The sequence below is a fragment of the Cordyceps javanica genome, chromosome 1 (assembly GCF_051103115.1).
Source record: "Cordyceps javanica chromosome 1, complete sequence".
In the NCBI taxonomy this organism is placed as follows: Eukaryota; Fungi; Ascomycota; class Sordariomycetes; order Hypocreales; family Cordycipitaceae; genus Cordyceps; species Cordyceps javanica.
Genome location: NC_139295.1, coordinates 4,557,145 through 4,573,084, shown reverse-complemented (window position 1 = coordinate 4,573,084; position 15,940 = coordinate 4,557,145). Strand labels below are relative to the sequence as shown.

Below are 15,940 nucleotides of genomic sequence, written 5' to 3'. Positions count from 1 at the left end.
AACATGGGGTAGTTTTTGTCAACACCCAAAATTCTCACGTCTACCGACCAGCGACGAGACCAGTGCTCTGACCTGACTCAATGTGTACTAACAGTAGCAACCCTGGCGTCAACTCAATACTTGACCAAGTTGACTGAGCTGTTGAAAATCACCAAGCCAGTTTCAAACAGTAGGAAATTGCCAAATCAGAGGTACCAATCTATTGAATATATATACTACTTGTTTCAATTCCTCCTAGGCAATTCTGGGAGCGACTAGCGAAACCTCCGTATAGTTCGTGGCGTCTCGTTGCAAATAAACGTCTCTCAACATGGGTGTCATTTTCCCCTTGTACAAAGAAGGGAATTTTTTCTTCTTCTTCCTTGTCATTTACAGACCACCAGCCTTGCACACGTTGGTGGCCAGGCCGACCTGCTTGGCGTAGCGGTCGGGGTAGGCGGAGCGCTGGACCTTTTGGCAGAGGGTGCCGACGGCCATGGTCTTCCAGCCGCTGACCTTTTTCATCTCGGTGAAGAACTGGCCGGCGGAGCAGGCGGCATCCATGTCGCACTTGACGTTCTTGTAGATGGAGGCGCGCTGCTGGAAGAGGCCGACCGAGTCGTGGTCGGAGCCGACGCGGTCGTGGGGGTACTTGAGGGACTCGGGGACGGCGTTGTTGGCGTACATGATGATGCTGGACTGTGTTTTTTTTTATTAGTGTAAGGAAGGAGGTCGAGAGAGGTTGTGCTTTTTTTCTTCTTCTTTTTTTTTTCTTTTTTCTTTTTTTCCTTTGCCAATAGAGGCGCGAGACAGACAGACAGACAGACATACCTCAACCATGGCGGTGGCAATGCCGGCCTGGCACCCGTGAGCGCCGACACCGTCCTTCTTGGCCTGCGCAATGATGGCGTTGGCGTACTTGGTCTGCACGGCGTTGAGGCCGGGCAGGTTGGCGCGGGCCTCGATCTCGACGGCGACCTCCTCGGTGGGGAGAGCGTAGGCGGCCGAGGTGCCGAGAGCAAGGCAGGCGAGGATCTGGGAAACCTTCATGTTGACTGGTTGTTGTGTTTTGTATGTATTGAGGGTATATGAGATGAATTGAAGTATTTGTAGGCTGTATGAATCGGAAAAGAAAAGGCTTGTCTAACGAACAAGTACTTCAAGTCAATGGGAAGATGCCGGGCTTTATATATTCGCTCAGATACTCTAAAGACAAACTCCCCTCCCCCGCTCCCTTCTTCTCCGTGTCCCCTCCCAAGTACCAAGGCCGCATAAGTAGAATTGTCTCGTCTGGATTTATGAGAACCATTGACTAAACTAATGGATAACAGAATGGGGCAATGATCGCGGGCTGAGTCGGCAGGCAGCACTGCGAGGGGCGCGCGGCGGCCATGGAAGCGATGTGAACCCCGGAGCTGACCACCCACGCAGGCACACACACACACATACACACGCACCCCTGGTCCGTCGTCGACAGACCGAAGAGCTTCGATGGGCCCTGGGGGTCCCAGCCCGGAACCCACGCTCTCTGCAGGGCTGACATGGTAGGGTGGCATCGGGGGGGAGGAAAGCTACTCAGTAGTCCGAGTTGCTGATGCGTCATTGGGCCAATTGGGCGATTGCCATGTACTTACAGAACCACCTTGCAAACTCAGCCCCCGAGACCGAGTTCACACTCTTTTGTTCTAGTTGTGCCTCGACTGCGCCGGTTGATTCAGGTCCACGGCACCGTTCTCGTCGCAAAAGACATGTATATAGGGTCATTCGGATCGACATCAGGCAAGGTTGAAAACACGGGCCAGCATGACCGGGCACAATGGGTTCGGATCTCCAGCGCGCCCCCACCAGAGCTGGACTTTTAGTTTACCTCTAGATGCTCTAGTAGCGTTCCGTGATTCGACCACTGGTCAGGAAATTAAAACATGTCAGAATTAAAGTGAGAGGTTGTCTCGGAGGAGGAGGGCAGAATGCGTGTCGCTCGAGACAATGTTGTCTTTACAATAAAGCTTTGGGTGTCTTTTAGTATGAGACAGTGGCCTGACGCCGGTGTAAGCTGGAGAAAAAATGGCCATCCTCTCTTTACCGCCAGCCGGAAACTGCGCAGAGCCAAGTTGAAAAGGGATTCACTTTTTTTTTAGGAACCTTGACGTCTGTTACGCAGCTTCAATAAACGTGGGAATAAAGGCTCCTTGTGGCCAAACGTTTCGTCACAGAAGTGGACGGTCATACCATTCCTGGATAGACTTCTCGGGCGGCTCCGGTTCGAACTCGAGAAACTAACAACTCGCTGGCTGGCTGGCTGGCTGGCTGACTTGCCTGCATCGCCAGAATTGCCCCGAGTGGTGCGATGCAAGCCGCTCATTCGCCAGCAAGGAAAACTACACAAGGAAGCCCGAATTCTTCGGCCTTGGAGAACCAGTTTGTCCCTCCTTCAGGTGACGTCAAGAGAAGCGCAAGGCCCTTTTGTGCAATAGTTTTCAGCTTCTTACTCTTTAATGGGTCCCCGGCCAAGGGCCCAAGTACAAAGAAGAAACACCAACTCATCAGGCACACCAGCAGCTCAGGGGACGCGAGCAATGCGACCGCCGATGGGCGATGGATGCATCTTGCGGGTAGGCTAGGCCCTTTGCCCCTCCCCGTCTTTGCCTATTCCAGGACTTTCGCTTCTGCGGCTGACACACGGCAGTGCAAGGAACTTCCGAGTCTCTTTGGTAGCGATCGGCCAATTCGGTATCGAGCTACCAAACCAAAAACGGCCAACGAGGCCGCGTTTCGTGCTTCCAAACGTTCTTCCAGTACCTACCTACTGATAGGGCGCCCCCCTTGTATCTTCGGTAAGAGGTTGCCACCCGCATCTTGGCTTAACAGGGCGCAGATCTGGGCTTATATACGCCGTCATTACGGGGGGCGCGAGGGTCCGCTGTGCATGATTCCTTTATTATTAGCCAATATTGGCCGAGCAGAGCATTACCCGTACAGGAACGTGCAGGCCTACTTGGCGTCCACACTGTCTGTGGAAAGAAGAAGAATCTAGATTGATCAAGCAAACCCGCTGTCCTGGCCGAACCACGAAGCCAACGCTTCTGAGCGACGGTCGGTAACCGTCACCGCGGGCATAGTGTGCCGACACACAACGGCGGCATTCAGCACAATGCCCCATCTGTTCTGTAGCTGCAGCATCCGCCGTCTGTCTTTATTGCTGCATGCGTCGTCTTATGTGTCCCGCCGATGGACCGTATCGACCGCTACAAAGTTGACGGCCAGGGCCTGAAAGAAGGAAAATGAAATGCCTGGCCAGGTATCTTTCAATATATTATTCAAATTATCACTATGCTGTGCCTCCACATTGATCAGGCTTCTCAAGTGGCTTGGTTTACGGCATTTACACGGTAGCTCTCACTGCGCTCAACCAGCTCCGCGTGCGTGCCCCGGTCCGCGCACTGCCCATTCTCGATCAAAAAGATGACATCAGCTCTCCGGATCGTATGAAGACGATGCGCAATCGCAATCACCGTCATGTTGCTGCTCTTCGTCGCCTTCTCGATGCCATCCTGTAGTAAGCGCTCGGACAGCGCATCCAGCGCGCTCGTCGGCTCGTCAAGTAGCAGAACCCTGGGCCTGCGGACGAGTGCTCGCGCAATGGCCAGCCGCTGCTTCTGTCCACCAGACAATCGATCTCCGTTGGGGCCGCAGTGCGAATCGTAGCCGTCGGGGAGCTCCATGATGGTGTCATGGATATTTGCTAAACGGCAGGCTTCTTCGAGCTGCGCTTGCGTCAGCGTCTCTCCGGGGCGAGCACCCAGCGCGAGGTTAAAGCGAATGGTGCCGTCAAAGAGCACGCTCTGCTGCGGGACATAGGCAATGTCGTGACGGAACGACAAGCCGGACTGGGAGACATTTCTGCCATCCACCTCGACGGATCCCGAGTCGGGCAGATACAGACGCTCAACCAGCGACAGTATTGTTGACTTGCCGGCACCGCTGGGGCCAACCAGGGCGGCAAATTGACCAGGTCGAATGCTGAGATTCATAGATTGCAGAACAGCAACTTCAGGTCTGGCAGGGTAGGAAAACACGACGTCCTTGAACGTGACACTCATGCCGGTGTCGGACCGCGTTGTCTTCTCCGAGCATGGCACGGCAGTCTCGGCATCAGACAGCAATGTGAGAGGAGCAGACAACTCTGTTGTGGAGCCTATATCAAGTAGATTGAGCAGGCGACGGGTAGCCTGGAATGCGCGTGAAATATCAGGAGCAAGCGCAAAACACTGCCCCCATAGCTGGGAACTGACCAGCAAGGCGAGCTGCACAATGAAGAACTGCGTCTGGCTGTATTCACCAGCAATGATGCGTGTCGAACCCCACCAGTAAATCAGGGCATATAGAAAGTTACTCAGGCCATATCCCACGGCCAGCCACAGGCATGCCCACGCGCTCTGCTGAGCAACCTGTCGCATGGGAGCCCGCAGTGAGCGACGGAATGTCGCGAGAATCTCGTGCTCGAGAGACAAAGACATGACCGTCCTGATGCCGTTGATGGCCTCCACGGTGATGGCATTCGAATTGGCAAAGGCTTCCAAGTGGCGTTCCTCAAACTTGGCCAGAGTCGCAACGCGCATGTATCCAGCACCGAGCAGAAGGGGCACAACCGCGAGGCAAACAATGGCGATTTTCCACGCGATGATATGAGTCAGGGTGATGCTCGCAATCAGACTGACAAAGATTGAGAGAACAGTACAAACGACAGAGCCCGTAAGACCACCCAAAGCGGCACTGTCTTTGGTGATGAGGTCCAGCAAGAGGGAAGGATTGCGGTCCTTGGCTTCATGCCAGGCCAGGTCTTGCTCGAGAAGCGACCTCAGGGACAGCACGCGGATCTTGTGAATAACATGTTCTGCTATCCAGCCAAAGAGGGACCAGCTCACAAAGTTTGCGATAAACTCGATGATTGCGAGCATGAAAAACAGCAAGCCGAAAAGTCGACCTGCATGACGAATTGCACTAGGTTCTTCGCAGTAGTTGAGCTTGCCAACAACGTTGCCAAAAATGGCGGCTGATCCGCAATAAGTACCGCCGATCACAACAGCGCAGATTGTAGCGACAATAAGGACGAGGAGATAAGGTCGAAAGAGCTGGCCCAGAGAGCGGGTGACAGATGGAGGCTTCCGCTCCTCACCTCCCAGTTCAGCTGGCGATGGCTTCTCCAGCTCGTGTGGCGTAGCACTCTTCCGGTTACCTGCGATCAGGACAGACGAATCGACATCATTTTTCGGGTCAATTTCGGTCAGGGAATTGGAACGAGTGGAACCAGCCAGGTCTTCGTTTTCGCCATCAACCTTGATATTCTGGAGGCGCGCCAACTCGGCGTACGCCCCGTTGGCAGCCAGCAGGTCCTCGTGAGAACCCTGCTCAACGAGCTGACCCTGACGCATGACGATGATGTTGTCAGCCTTTCTGATAGTTGAGAGGCGATGAGCGATTGTGATGACAGTCCTCCCGACGGCAACGTCTTCCAGAGCTCGCTGGATGCGAATCTCGGATGCCGAGTCGAGGGAAGCCGTCGCCTCATCCAGGATGAGGATGCGCGGATCTTTGACCAGAGCGCGGGCGAGCGAGATGCGCTGCTTTTGGCCGCCGCTGATCAGATGGCCCTTGGATCCGAGCGAAGTGGCCAAGCCATCGGGCAGATTCTCGATAAAGCCGATCGCATCGGCGAGTCTGGCTGCGTCTTGTACTAGTCGCACAACTTCCTGCACCTCTTGGCCAAGCTCGCGAGCCACCGATTCGATATCTTGACCGTCACAGACACGCTGGGCAAGATTCTCCAGAGCTCCAGACATGAGGGAGGGGCGCAGTCGCTCATGGTTTGGTGAGTTGACGAGACCAAGCGCAATATTTTCGAGGATGGAACGGTTGAAGAGATGAGACTCCTGCTGGACAAGACTGATCTGTCCGCGCACAGAACGAACGTTCAAATCGGTAACATCATGACCATCCAACAGGACTGTACCTTCAGACGCGTTATAAAACCGAGTCAGCAGGCCCGCTACGGTAGACTTTCCTGATCCAGAAAGGCCCACGATAGCGGTCTGCTGGCCCTCTGGGCAGGTGAAGGATAGATCTTGTAGCACGGGCTTCTCCGGGCGACTCGGGAAAGTGAAGGAGACGTTGCGCAACTCGAGCTCTCCGGCAACTTGTGCAAGAATACGCCCAGTGCTCTCAGAGGTGCCGTCAATTTGGGACATGTGCTGCATATCCGCCTCGAGCTTGAGAAAAGCTGCGGAGGCTGCGTCGAAGCGGCGAAGGAAGGGTGCGGCCTGGCTGAGGATTAAAGAGGCTTTGTGTAGTTAGCATCTGCACTCGCCATGAAATCGAGGGGCTGGTGGTGGTGGCGATACATACCATCAACAAGAATGAGAATGACTGTGAAGGTTGCGCCAACTGAAGCGCCTCCACTGTCCAGCTCAACCGCACTGGCGATCTTCTTTGACCCCTGCCAAAACGCAAGACCATTGGCGGAAAATGCAATAAAGTACAGCAGACCAGCCTGTGCAGCCGTGGCCACCGACCGGAGAATGCCGGCAGACAGCGCCGGAGTGAGAGCTTCAACGAACCGGTTCTCCAGCCGGGCGTTGGCGGAGAAGGCGTGGACGACGGCGGTCCTAGATAGTGCCTCGAGTGCGATTGACGAGGCTTTTGACAGACTCTCGAGTGATCGTGCAGAAAACTTTTGGACAAAGTAACCGCCGCCCAGTGCCATGATGAGGTAGGCCGGAGCCAGAGAAACCAGCATGCCGGACAGCTTGGCGTCCTTGGTAAAGGCAACCACATAGGCCGCGATGAAGAAGGAAATGCTGCTCAGAACGATGCCGACACTCTCATTCGTTCCTTGCTGTACCACAGATATCTCGCCCGTCAGTCTCAGAGACACCTCACCCGTCGCCATGCTGTCGAAGAAGGCGGCGTCTTGGCCAAGAACGCCACGGAGATAGGCCTCGCGCAGGCGTTGCGCCAGTCTCTCGCCGGTCAGGCTCCAACACAGAGTGTGAATGTAGATGAGTCCGAGATAGGCGATGCCGACACATACGATGAGGACGATGTTGTCATTGATACCACTCTGGTACGAGGCAGGAGAAGCCGTGTGAGGGGTGACGCCGCATGACGCAGAATTCAAGTCGTTGACGAGCTTGCCAAAGACAATCGCCATGATCGGAAAGGGCACACCAGACGCAACGGCAGAGATGATACCGAGACTGAGTATGAGAAGATCGGTGGCCGTCGGGTTGCCATAGACCAGCAGGCGGCCGAACAAGCCGATACGGCGCCAGAACTATGGCAAGAATTAGCGGAAATGCCTACATCGTGGACAATGAGCGCTCCCTTGCCGTCTGGTTACTCTTTGCCTTTGCAGGAGCCTCCATTGTGAGGAATTCGTTGCAGATCCTCGGTCAACTAGATGGAGAGCAGCTGTCACGAATATCAAGGGAGCGAGTAAAGCTTCAAGAAGCACGGCGTCTTCTTTCCATCTCGGGCTCCGAGCAAGGACCCGGCTAAGCGGGGGCGGGATCTGCGTATCCCTGGGCTCTCGACCTCGCAGCGGGACCAGTGTAATAAGATGGCTGCGGACATCTACCGAGACCTATATCGCCCTATCAGTAGACCGGCATTCAGCTGGTCGAAACGGCAAATGATGCCACTTTTCTTGCATGAGCGCCAGCCCTGTTGACAGAGTGTATCGAGAGTGTCCATGACTGGGGTGTTGGAAAGCGTATAAGAAGCCCCATAGATGGACGCACTCCGTCCGACCGGGTAGGACATACTCGGCGACCAAAGCCCAAAATCGTCCAGACACCCCAGCCTCCGATTCAGCTACAAAATGACGGCGAATACACAGGGCACGTTGAAGACGCCGCAGCTTACCCTGGTCCCTCTGACCCACGAGCATCGCAAAGATACCATGAAGCTCGACATGGATGCCAGGGTGATGGAATACATTGCATTCGGACGACCATTTACGGAAGACGAAGCCACGGAAATGCACAACTGGCTGGTCAAGTGCGCCACCTGCGTTCCCGGCTTTGGCACCTGGGCCGGCTACAACGGCCAGGGCGACTTCGTCGGCTGGTGGATCCTGGGCCCCGTCCCCGTCAGCAGCGACAAGCCCGACCAGTTTCTGGTCGATCGAGCCGAGTACGGATTCCGCGTGGCCCCCGAGTTTTGGGGTCGAGGCTACGCCAAGGAGGGGGCGGAGGAGATGCTGCGACACGCCTTCGAGGACCTGGGCCTGGCCGAGGTGGCGGGGGAGACCATGGCCGTCAACAAGGGCTCGCGGGCGGTCATGGAACGCGGCGGGCTCAAGCACGTCGACACCTTCTTCAACGAGTATCCCACGCCCCCGCCGGGTATTGAGCACGGCGAGGTGCGCTACGCCATTGGCAGGGAAGAGTGGTTGGCTTGGCGAGACGACAAATTGCGGTCGTGACAAGTTTTTTACTTTATTAGCCTGAGCAAAATTGCACCCCCACATTCGCATAGAAATGCCATCCCCAAAAAATTTTCACTGCTTCACTGCTGGCCACACATGACGAGGAGCAAGAACCTTAACCGGGCAGTTACTAGCGAACGGGGCAAAGCCGTTGGTCATTGCTACCTCGCCGTGGGACTCTCCGTAGAGATTGTAATGCGTGCAATATTGAATATCAGCAGTTGGCATGTGGGAAGGACCGCATGCAAAAGGGGTCACGTGGCGATATTTCCCGCACCATCTTATCAGATTGATTACTCGGTAGTGGTTGCATCTCCACTTCGGCGCGACCACGGCCTGGGCAGTGGGGCTTGGCAGGGGTCTGGTCGCCAAGGATCTTGGTGAAGGGTTACTATTACTGAGCCGACACCTGAGTACTGGTACGGACTATTAGCATGATGGTTATATTGTATATTGAACATCTTGATGCTACTAACCCGCCAGGGAAATTCCGCTCAACTGCGGTACGACCAAAAAGGGGATGGCTCGAAGAAAAGATGCCTTACAAGGGCATAGCAGGGTGTACAACTTTCGTCTCGGCCCCCGCCCCCCCCCCCGGTCATTGCGACGGGCTCGTTCGACAGTATGCGGAGTTCTGCCAAGTGAAATAGATGTCCAAAGTCGGAGTCTGGAAGACAACCGTTGCTTTTGCTTTGCATCCCGACTGCCACACCTTTCGGAATCATGCCTCCAGCGGAAACCTGGTACCGGGAGCGTTGCCTCGCAAACTCCTACTGGTACCTGCCAGTACGAATATATCGCGCGGACGGACCGCGGAGACTTTGTCGCGCAAGTCGCCTGACTCTAGTCAGGCTCCACGCTGTGCGTGCCTCCACCCTGCTGCATTGCTGGCAAATCGCCTGCTTCTACGCAGATGCCTTGTCGACAGCAACGCGTACTCTTTCGTCGCCGTTGACATTCCGCGGCGGCCGGAACTCCCCAACAACACGCGGCCAGTGGTTGTACGTCTAGACCATCTCAAGTCCAACTGCGTCCACGACTTGCGGAGAGGCCCTGGTCTTGTACCGCCCACTCCAGAAAGCAAGTACATAATGCTACTTGGCCATGATGGGAAGCTAGAGATAGACTTGGCTTTTACTTAGCGATATAGCTGAATTCCTTAAATTGGTTTTAAGACCATGTCATAATATCGCTGTAGTATAGCCTATTTCTAGCTATGCCGCTACAAGCCGGAGGTAAGGCCGGGTTCAGTTACTTGTATAACTGCCTCTTTACCATATATGCGTTCCTCATGAGACTATAGCTCTTTGACTTTGACAGTACCATAGGCCCGATGATCTGGTGGAGTAACCACGCCTTGGTAAGGCACTATCAGTAAGGAGCCAATAAGCTTAGCTTCATGCACGAGGGTCCCGCCGCGGTCTTTGTTCATGAGCAGATGAGCTAGGGTGCTTGAGAGGATACGGTGTAGCAGGGGTCTAACGAATCAGAGACTCTGTTTAGGAAGAGAAAGGCTATTGCGGAAGTGGCTGAAATGAGAGACGGCGCAGCCGCACTCATTACGCGTACGGAAGCATGCCTTGGCATCAAGAAAGTTTGGACCTGCCACCTGCCAACTGAAGATTATGAAGGCTCCTCAGCAGTGGGACTTGTGGAGAGGAATTATGAAGCTTTTAGTCGGCAAGGGTTCATAGAATGGAGATAATCTAATTCGCTGCCCTGATGTCTCTTTGTCTTGCCTTTTTGCTTCCTCCTTTGCCGCAGCTTGAACCACATACACGAAAAGCATCAGGGAAATTTCCAACAATAGATTGATTAAAAGTATCTAGATTAAACCTTAATAGCTACATCTTGCATTTGGGCCGACTCATTTGCGATAATAAACATGAGCCACGTGGGTAGTGAAAAAGTGGCAGATACAGTTGAAGACGGTGGAGCTTGTCGAATGAGGCTTGCCTTTACAGCACGTTGCCCTTGGTCTGCTTCATCTTCTTGACATTCATGTTCTTAATCATACCCACCCACAAGAAGCCTAGAGCCATGAACGCGGTGCCGGCAGCCAGCATCCTGGGCTGGGCGTAGCCGTAGGACTTGACAATAGCGTCGCGCGTGGGGCTGCCCCATGGGTAGGAGAGCTGCACGGTGTACATGGAGTAGATGGTGGTGAGGTTGCCGAGGTCGGCGGCAGGCAGGTTCTTCTGCAGCTGAGGGTAGAAGGTGTTTGTCCAGATGGCGCCCGAGATGGCACTGCCGATAGCGCCGCCGATGCCGCCCATGGAGAAGAGCAGCGACAGGGCCGAGGCGACGTGCTGGTGATCGACGGCGGCGAGCACGGCGAGCTGGCAGCAGAGGATGAAGACGCTGCCCGAGGCCGAGAAGAAGATCTCGCACATGACAATGTAGCCAATGTGGCCACCGGGAGTGCGGAAGTGGATCATGAGACCGAGACCAAAGATGTAGAGCGGCACGCAAATCCACAGAATCCACTTGAAGCGGCCAGACCAGCGGATCAGCCAGCCGGTCAGGAAGAGGAAGATGAAGGCGCACGCGCTAAAGGTGTTGGCGACGTATCCGGCGGTGGGCAGGTCGACATTGTACACGACCATCAGGAACGGCTGCAGATAGCTGGCGTAGCAGTAGTACGAAATCTGGTACGTCATGTTGAGAAGGCAGGCGCCGAGGATGCTGCGGTCGGTGAGGAACCGCCTGCTCAGGAAGGGCACCGGAGCCATGAAGCTCTCGTACAAGGCAAACGCCACCAGCACGACGAAGCCGACCACAATCATGGCGATGATGTAGGGCGTCTTCCATCCCTCCGGGGCGGTACGGGCGAGGGTGAAGGGCAGCAGGAACACGACGAGGCCGCCAGCGAAGAGGAACACGCCGACCACTAAATTGATCGTCCCATCAGTCCAAGTTCAGAGGGCATCAAAAAGTTGTACAAGACTCACAATCAAATTCTGTGACAAACCACCAAAGGGTCTGCGCGTTGAACTTTCGGCCGGATTCCTTCTTGGCGATGATGCCCTGCTTCTTCGCCTTGCTCAGGTTCCACGCGAGCAGCAGGTAGATGGGGACGGCAAAGACGGGGACGATGATGGCCCAGCAGCCGTAGCCCCAGCGCCAGTTGATCTTGTAGAAGGCCTGGGCAATGTTGGGGCCGGCAAAGGCGGAGATGACGGCGGGCGACGAGGTGAAGGCGAACGCCAGCCCTCGGTTCCGCAGGTTGGTCACGTCGGTCGCGAGGACGTCCCAGCTGAAGACGAGGCCGTTGAAGCCGACGAGGTAGAAGACGTAGCCCGCGCAGTACGCCGGCAGCGAGGTGGACGATGCCAGGACGATGATGCCGATGACGGACAGGGACATCATCAGCAGGAAGCCCTCGGCGCGGCCCCAGAGGTCGAGCGCCTTGGCCATGGGGATGTAGACGGCGCTGCCCATGCTCCCGCCGACGATCTGGATCACGGTGAGGAGCGAGCTGGCGGCGAAGGAGCTGGTCGCAAAGGGAGTCAGGGCGCCGATGGTGACGCTCTTCAGGTTGTTGACGAGGGTCAGGAACCAGATGCTACAAGAACCAAGGGGTCAGCTTCCAAGCTTCGTTCATCCATTGGTTCTCGGCTTCTCCAGCGAAGCGGAACAGTTTGCACTTACAGCACCAAAATCAGGTACAGGGAGCCTCGACTCCAAGCCAAAGTCACGGCCTCAATCTTCTCGACGCCATTCTGGAGGTCCGGGTTGACCCTCTCCTCGTCGTTGCTGGACGTGTCCTTGACGTCCTGCGTCGTTTCCTTTTCCGTGGCAGGGTTGACGGCGTTTGGGTCCTCCGTCACATTCTCGCTCTTTGACCCGAGGACGTTTTGGAATCTGTGTGTAAGTCTCATGGCTGCGGTAGCTGTCTCGAGCTTGGCGGTGTGACTAGCAGAGTGCCTGGATGTCTTTGTCTCTGAACAGCCAAGGGATCAGCACAGTTACATATGCCAGGCATCAGCTACTAAGCAGATATGCTGTCTGCAAAAGGAAAATTGAGCCGGTATCAGGCCTGGAACGATTATCTGGGTAAATATTGGTGTGGCAAAAGTCAAATGACAAGGGAGAAGAAAAAAAAAAAGTCTTCACCAAGTTACCCTCATCGAAACAGCTTCGGCCGTCCGCGCCAAGTCCGCAAATAACGCAATTTGCGCAGGGAGGGGCTGCTAAAGGTCACCATTGATGGGCAGATCACTATCAGGAATTGCTCCCAAGAAACTGCTAATCCGGATAGAGATTTGGGTCTCCATGGTGGCTTGTCCTGGGCGCGTCGGGGCCCTCTCCACCAACGGCGCTGGTTTGTGCAGCCTTGCTTGGTGAGGCTTGCTCCCGCCGCGGATCAGATAATCGGGCTGGCCCACGCTGCAGCGATATCGGTCTGCCCTTTTCGGCTATTCATGCCAAGTCTCGAGGCTAGGTCCCATTACGGGCATTTTGTGGGTGGTCCCTTCAACTGACAGTTCACCAATACCAGTCGACGGGATGTTTAGGGGTCGAAGACATGCATCTGCACCATTGCAATACTGACGATTCGTTCGGCCCTTTGATTTGGTGGCCACGGTCTGTGTTATATCTAACAATTCTCTCTGCTATCATCATCAGTTCAGTCGTATATCAATGGATTGGCGGCGGCAAGCTCAAAGCTTGCTTACGGCGTCCACGGTTGCAGCGCCTATGCGGCAACGAGGCTCCAACATTATATAGATGCTACCATGCATTCATGCATTCCTTGACACGACTCTGTCAAACCCAATTGCGCCTCCGCAAGATCCACAGTAGTGTCACAGCTGAACTAGGAATATTCGGCCGCGTTTTCCCGTCTTCGCCTCGAGAACAAAATTGCCGTCGCCATCAGCCGAAGCTTCAGCAGGCTTAGTCCTCTCGGAAAGAGTCCGCTAGGAGCACGCGATAGCAAAAGTAGCAAGCGAAACTTTTAGGACGATTTGCGCGGGGGAAATACTTCTCAAACACCCTCTTAGCTCTTATGACGAATTCGAATTTATCTTGTAGAACGGCCGGCTCCAAGTAGTCGCGCCGTCTCATCAGGTGGTAGCTAGCTTGTTGCAAGGAAGGCGAGGAGGGTCTGGTGACCCAAATGCGCGAAGATCACTTTAGAGATGCCATCGCCTACTACCCGAAAGGAACCAGTTTCGCCGTATCAATCGATCTCTGCTCTGCGAGTACTAGCGGCCCTGATTTAGAGTTGTAGTTGGATCGAGGCTTTGGAAGTGGTTACGAAATGTAGCTTCTATGCTCTGAATATACTATGTACTTTCTTTACCCTAAGGTTATAGCCATCTATATTAGTTATATGCTATCGTAGATATATGATTGAAAAGACCTGCCCTACAGCTACCACTTTCTAGTCTTATATGGCCAGCTACTACCCTATAGAGTCGCAAGCTACAGGACAAATGTCATGCACCAGACTATTCAAAATAGGGTAAATTGTATTAAAGATCTCGCAAAATACTATTAACTAACTCATGTAACATTAATATGTAGATTTCTAAGCGCTTTCACTATCCAGGGCGTCCAGATAAGACAGCAGCCTGTTTACAAGCCACTGTCTGGGCTCCGCCTGATCCGGATCGCTCAATGCATGGGAGGCACTGGGGATAATTCCACTGTGAGTATCGTCCCAAATAAGCCTCCCTTCAGATTTGTCGGCTGCAGCCTTCCATCTCGACAAAAGTTGCTCTTTGTCAACCCAATCTGGTACAGCTCTGTCCCTCCCCGACATTAACACCATCAATTTCGACTTCAACAAACCCCGTTCCGCAATCATTCCAAAAGTCTTAGCAAGTACTTCATCAGGGAGATCAGAACTAAACATGTCATCTTCCCCAGGGCTATGGGGGCTGTCAGGGCTCGTGAGACTCAGGAAACGACGAACGCTGATTGGGACGTTGAAGTAGATGGGCGCAGTCATCCATAGAGGAATCAGGGTATCAATGGATTGGGGCTCGTTTTTCGCAGTCTCCTTGGCGAAATCTTCCGCCTTTTTCCAGATGCTTCTGAGCTCCTCGGATGAACGACCAGCGAAGCCGTCTCTCAGCACAAGCATGATTGCTTCTCGGTCCGAAACTGGGGCTTGCATTATGGCGCCATCCACGTCAAGACGCAGGCAGTGCTCTAAATCCTCGTCGAATTCAGCGGAGGCAGAGATCGGGTTCGGCTGGCTCAAATAGTTCAAGACACATTGGCTCCCAGTAGAGTGTCCCATGATGACGAGTTTGTTTTGAACGCCATACTTGGCTGTTTTGTAATTTTTAATGTACTCTGCGCATTGCGCAATCTCCCGAGTATCTCTGCTGAGATGTCCCAAGCCCCATTGAGAATGAGACGAAGAGAGATTAAGCGTGAAAAATGACCATTTGGTTGCTTTCAGTGCTTGCACAATGTCTGCGGTGTAAGAGGAAGTGGCAAGGCCATCGCCTAGACCACCAACAAAGAGGATGCTGTGAGGCTGTTGGGCAGTCACCGATGATGTGTATTCAAACGCAACCAAGTTTTCGGTCTAGGTATTTGGATGGGATTAGAACTGTTATTTCTTTTCACATATTAAACTTGACACGAACATAATGGTGTAGGATGCCCGGCACTCCGCCACGCGGCCAAAACCTGGCCTGCATTGCAATCTGTGTTGTAGAGGAAGCTGATCAAGCCAGTATAGTCGGGTACCTTTCGCAAATGAGGTAGTTGTTTGCGAGTTCCGTATTTTCCGGTGACTCGGGTAAGTACGGCAGACGCACGGTTGATAAAAATTCGCAGCTTCGTTCCGCCGCGCTCCCCGGCAAGTGGGAGACTGTTCTTCAGCTCTACGGGGTGTGAGGCGAAACTTTTACACTCTGTCATGCCATTGAACTCTATCTTTGGTTTGAGCCATCCTCTTTTTGGCCATACCGCATTTTAACGGACGTTCCCTAAAGCGTTAGCGGTATCAAGATACATCTACATGCTCAGAAGAACTTTTCGCAAGATGGAGATGGGCAGATTGATAAGATGATTTGGACCGGGATGTCTCGTGGGTCTGCCTCCCCACAGGAAGAAATAGCTCAACCCGACAGTGCCGGCTTCCCTTTTAAACAATTCACCCAAAGGTGGATATGAGGCTGGGGTTACGTATGCGACGGCAGTGAGGTTTCGCAACATACTATGTACACTGTCTTGGCCAATTGGCTCGGAGCGCCGAAGATTGCAACTGATCCAATTCGCAATGTGTGGCATGTCGGTGGTACTATACGCGTAGCAATGTAAACCGATAATCGTTCCAAGAAGAGAAATTAGGAAAAAGTTTACGTAGAGTACTTACGACGGTGCAAATTGCCTGGCCCAGCTATACTTCATCCAGCGGCCTACTGCCATGCACCACCTGCAGCCGGCTTATCACAGCTACTTTCACTCTTCGTCATTTCATTATTTTATCGACTTTATAAACTTGAATGC

The 15,940-nt window shown here is 53.9% G+C and overlaps 4 protein-coding genes across 4 annotated transcripts; 1 reads left to right on the top strand and 3 right to left on the bottom strand.

The window, feature by feature from the left end:
* Positions 1-369: 369 nt before the first annotated feature.
* V2A60_001374 (uncharacterized protein) lies at positions 370-1,029 on the bottom strand (the record flags this gene model as incomplete). The annotated part of the gene is made up of 2 exons (XM_083252735.1): positions 370-678; positions 811-1,029. 2 exons carry the CDS (start codon positions 1,027-1,029, stop codon positions 370-372), a joined length of 528 nt encoding a protein of 175 aa, XP_083108861.1.
* Positions 1,030-3,338: 2,309 nt separating this feature from the next.
* Positions 3,339-7,400, bottom strand: V2A60_001373 (ABC transporter ATP-binding protein; the record flags this gene model as incomplete). Its single annotated transcript, XM_083252734.1, has 3 exons — positions 3,339-6,316; positions 6,382-7,309; positions 7,365-7,400. The coding sequence occupies 3 exons, from the start codon at positions 7,398-7,400 to the stop codon at positions 3,339-3,341; spliced, it is 3,942 nt and encodes a 1,313-aa protein (XP_083108860.1).
* Positions 7,401-7,855: 455 nt separating this feature from the next.
* On the top strand, positions 7,856-8,461 carry V2A60_001372 (GNAT domain-containing protein; the record flags this gene model as incomplete). Its single annotated transcript, XM_083252733.1, has 1 exon — positions 7,856-8,461. One exon carries the CDS (start codon positions 7,856-7,858, stop codon positions 8,459-8,461), a length of 606 nt encoding a protein of 201 aa, XP_083108859.1.
* Positions 8,462-10,422: 1,961 nt separating this feature from the next.
* Positions 10,423-14,717, bottom strand: V2A60_001371 (uncharacterized protein; the record flags this gene model as incomplete). Its single annotated transcript, XM_083252732.1, has 4 exons — positions 10,423-11,354; positions 11,416-12,029; positions 12,116-12,407; positions 14,264-14,717. 4 exons carry the CDS (start codon positions 14,715-14,717, stop codon positions 10,423-10,425), a joined length of 2,292 nt encoding a protein of 763 aa, XP_083108858.1.
* Positions 14,718-15,940: the final 1,223 nt, after the last annotated feature.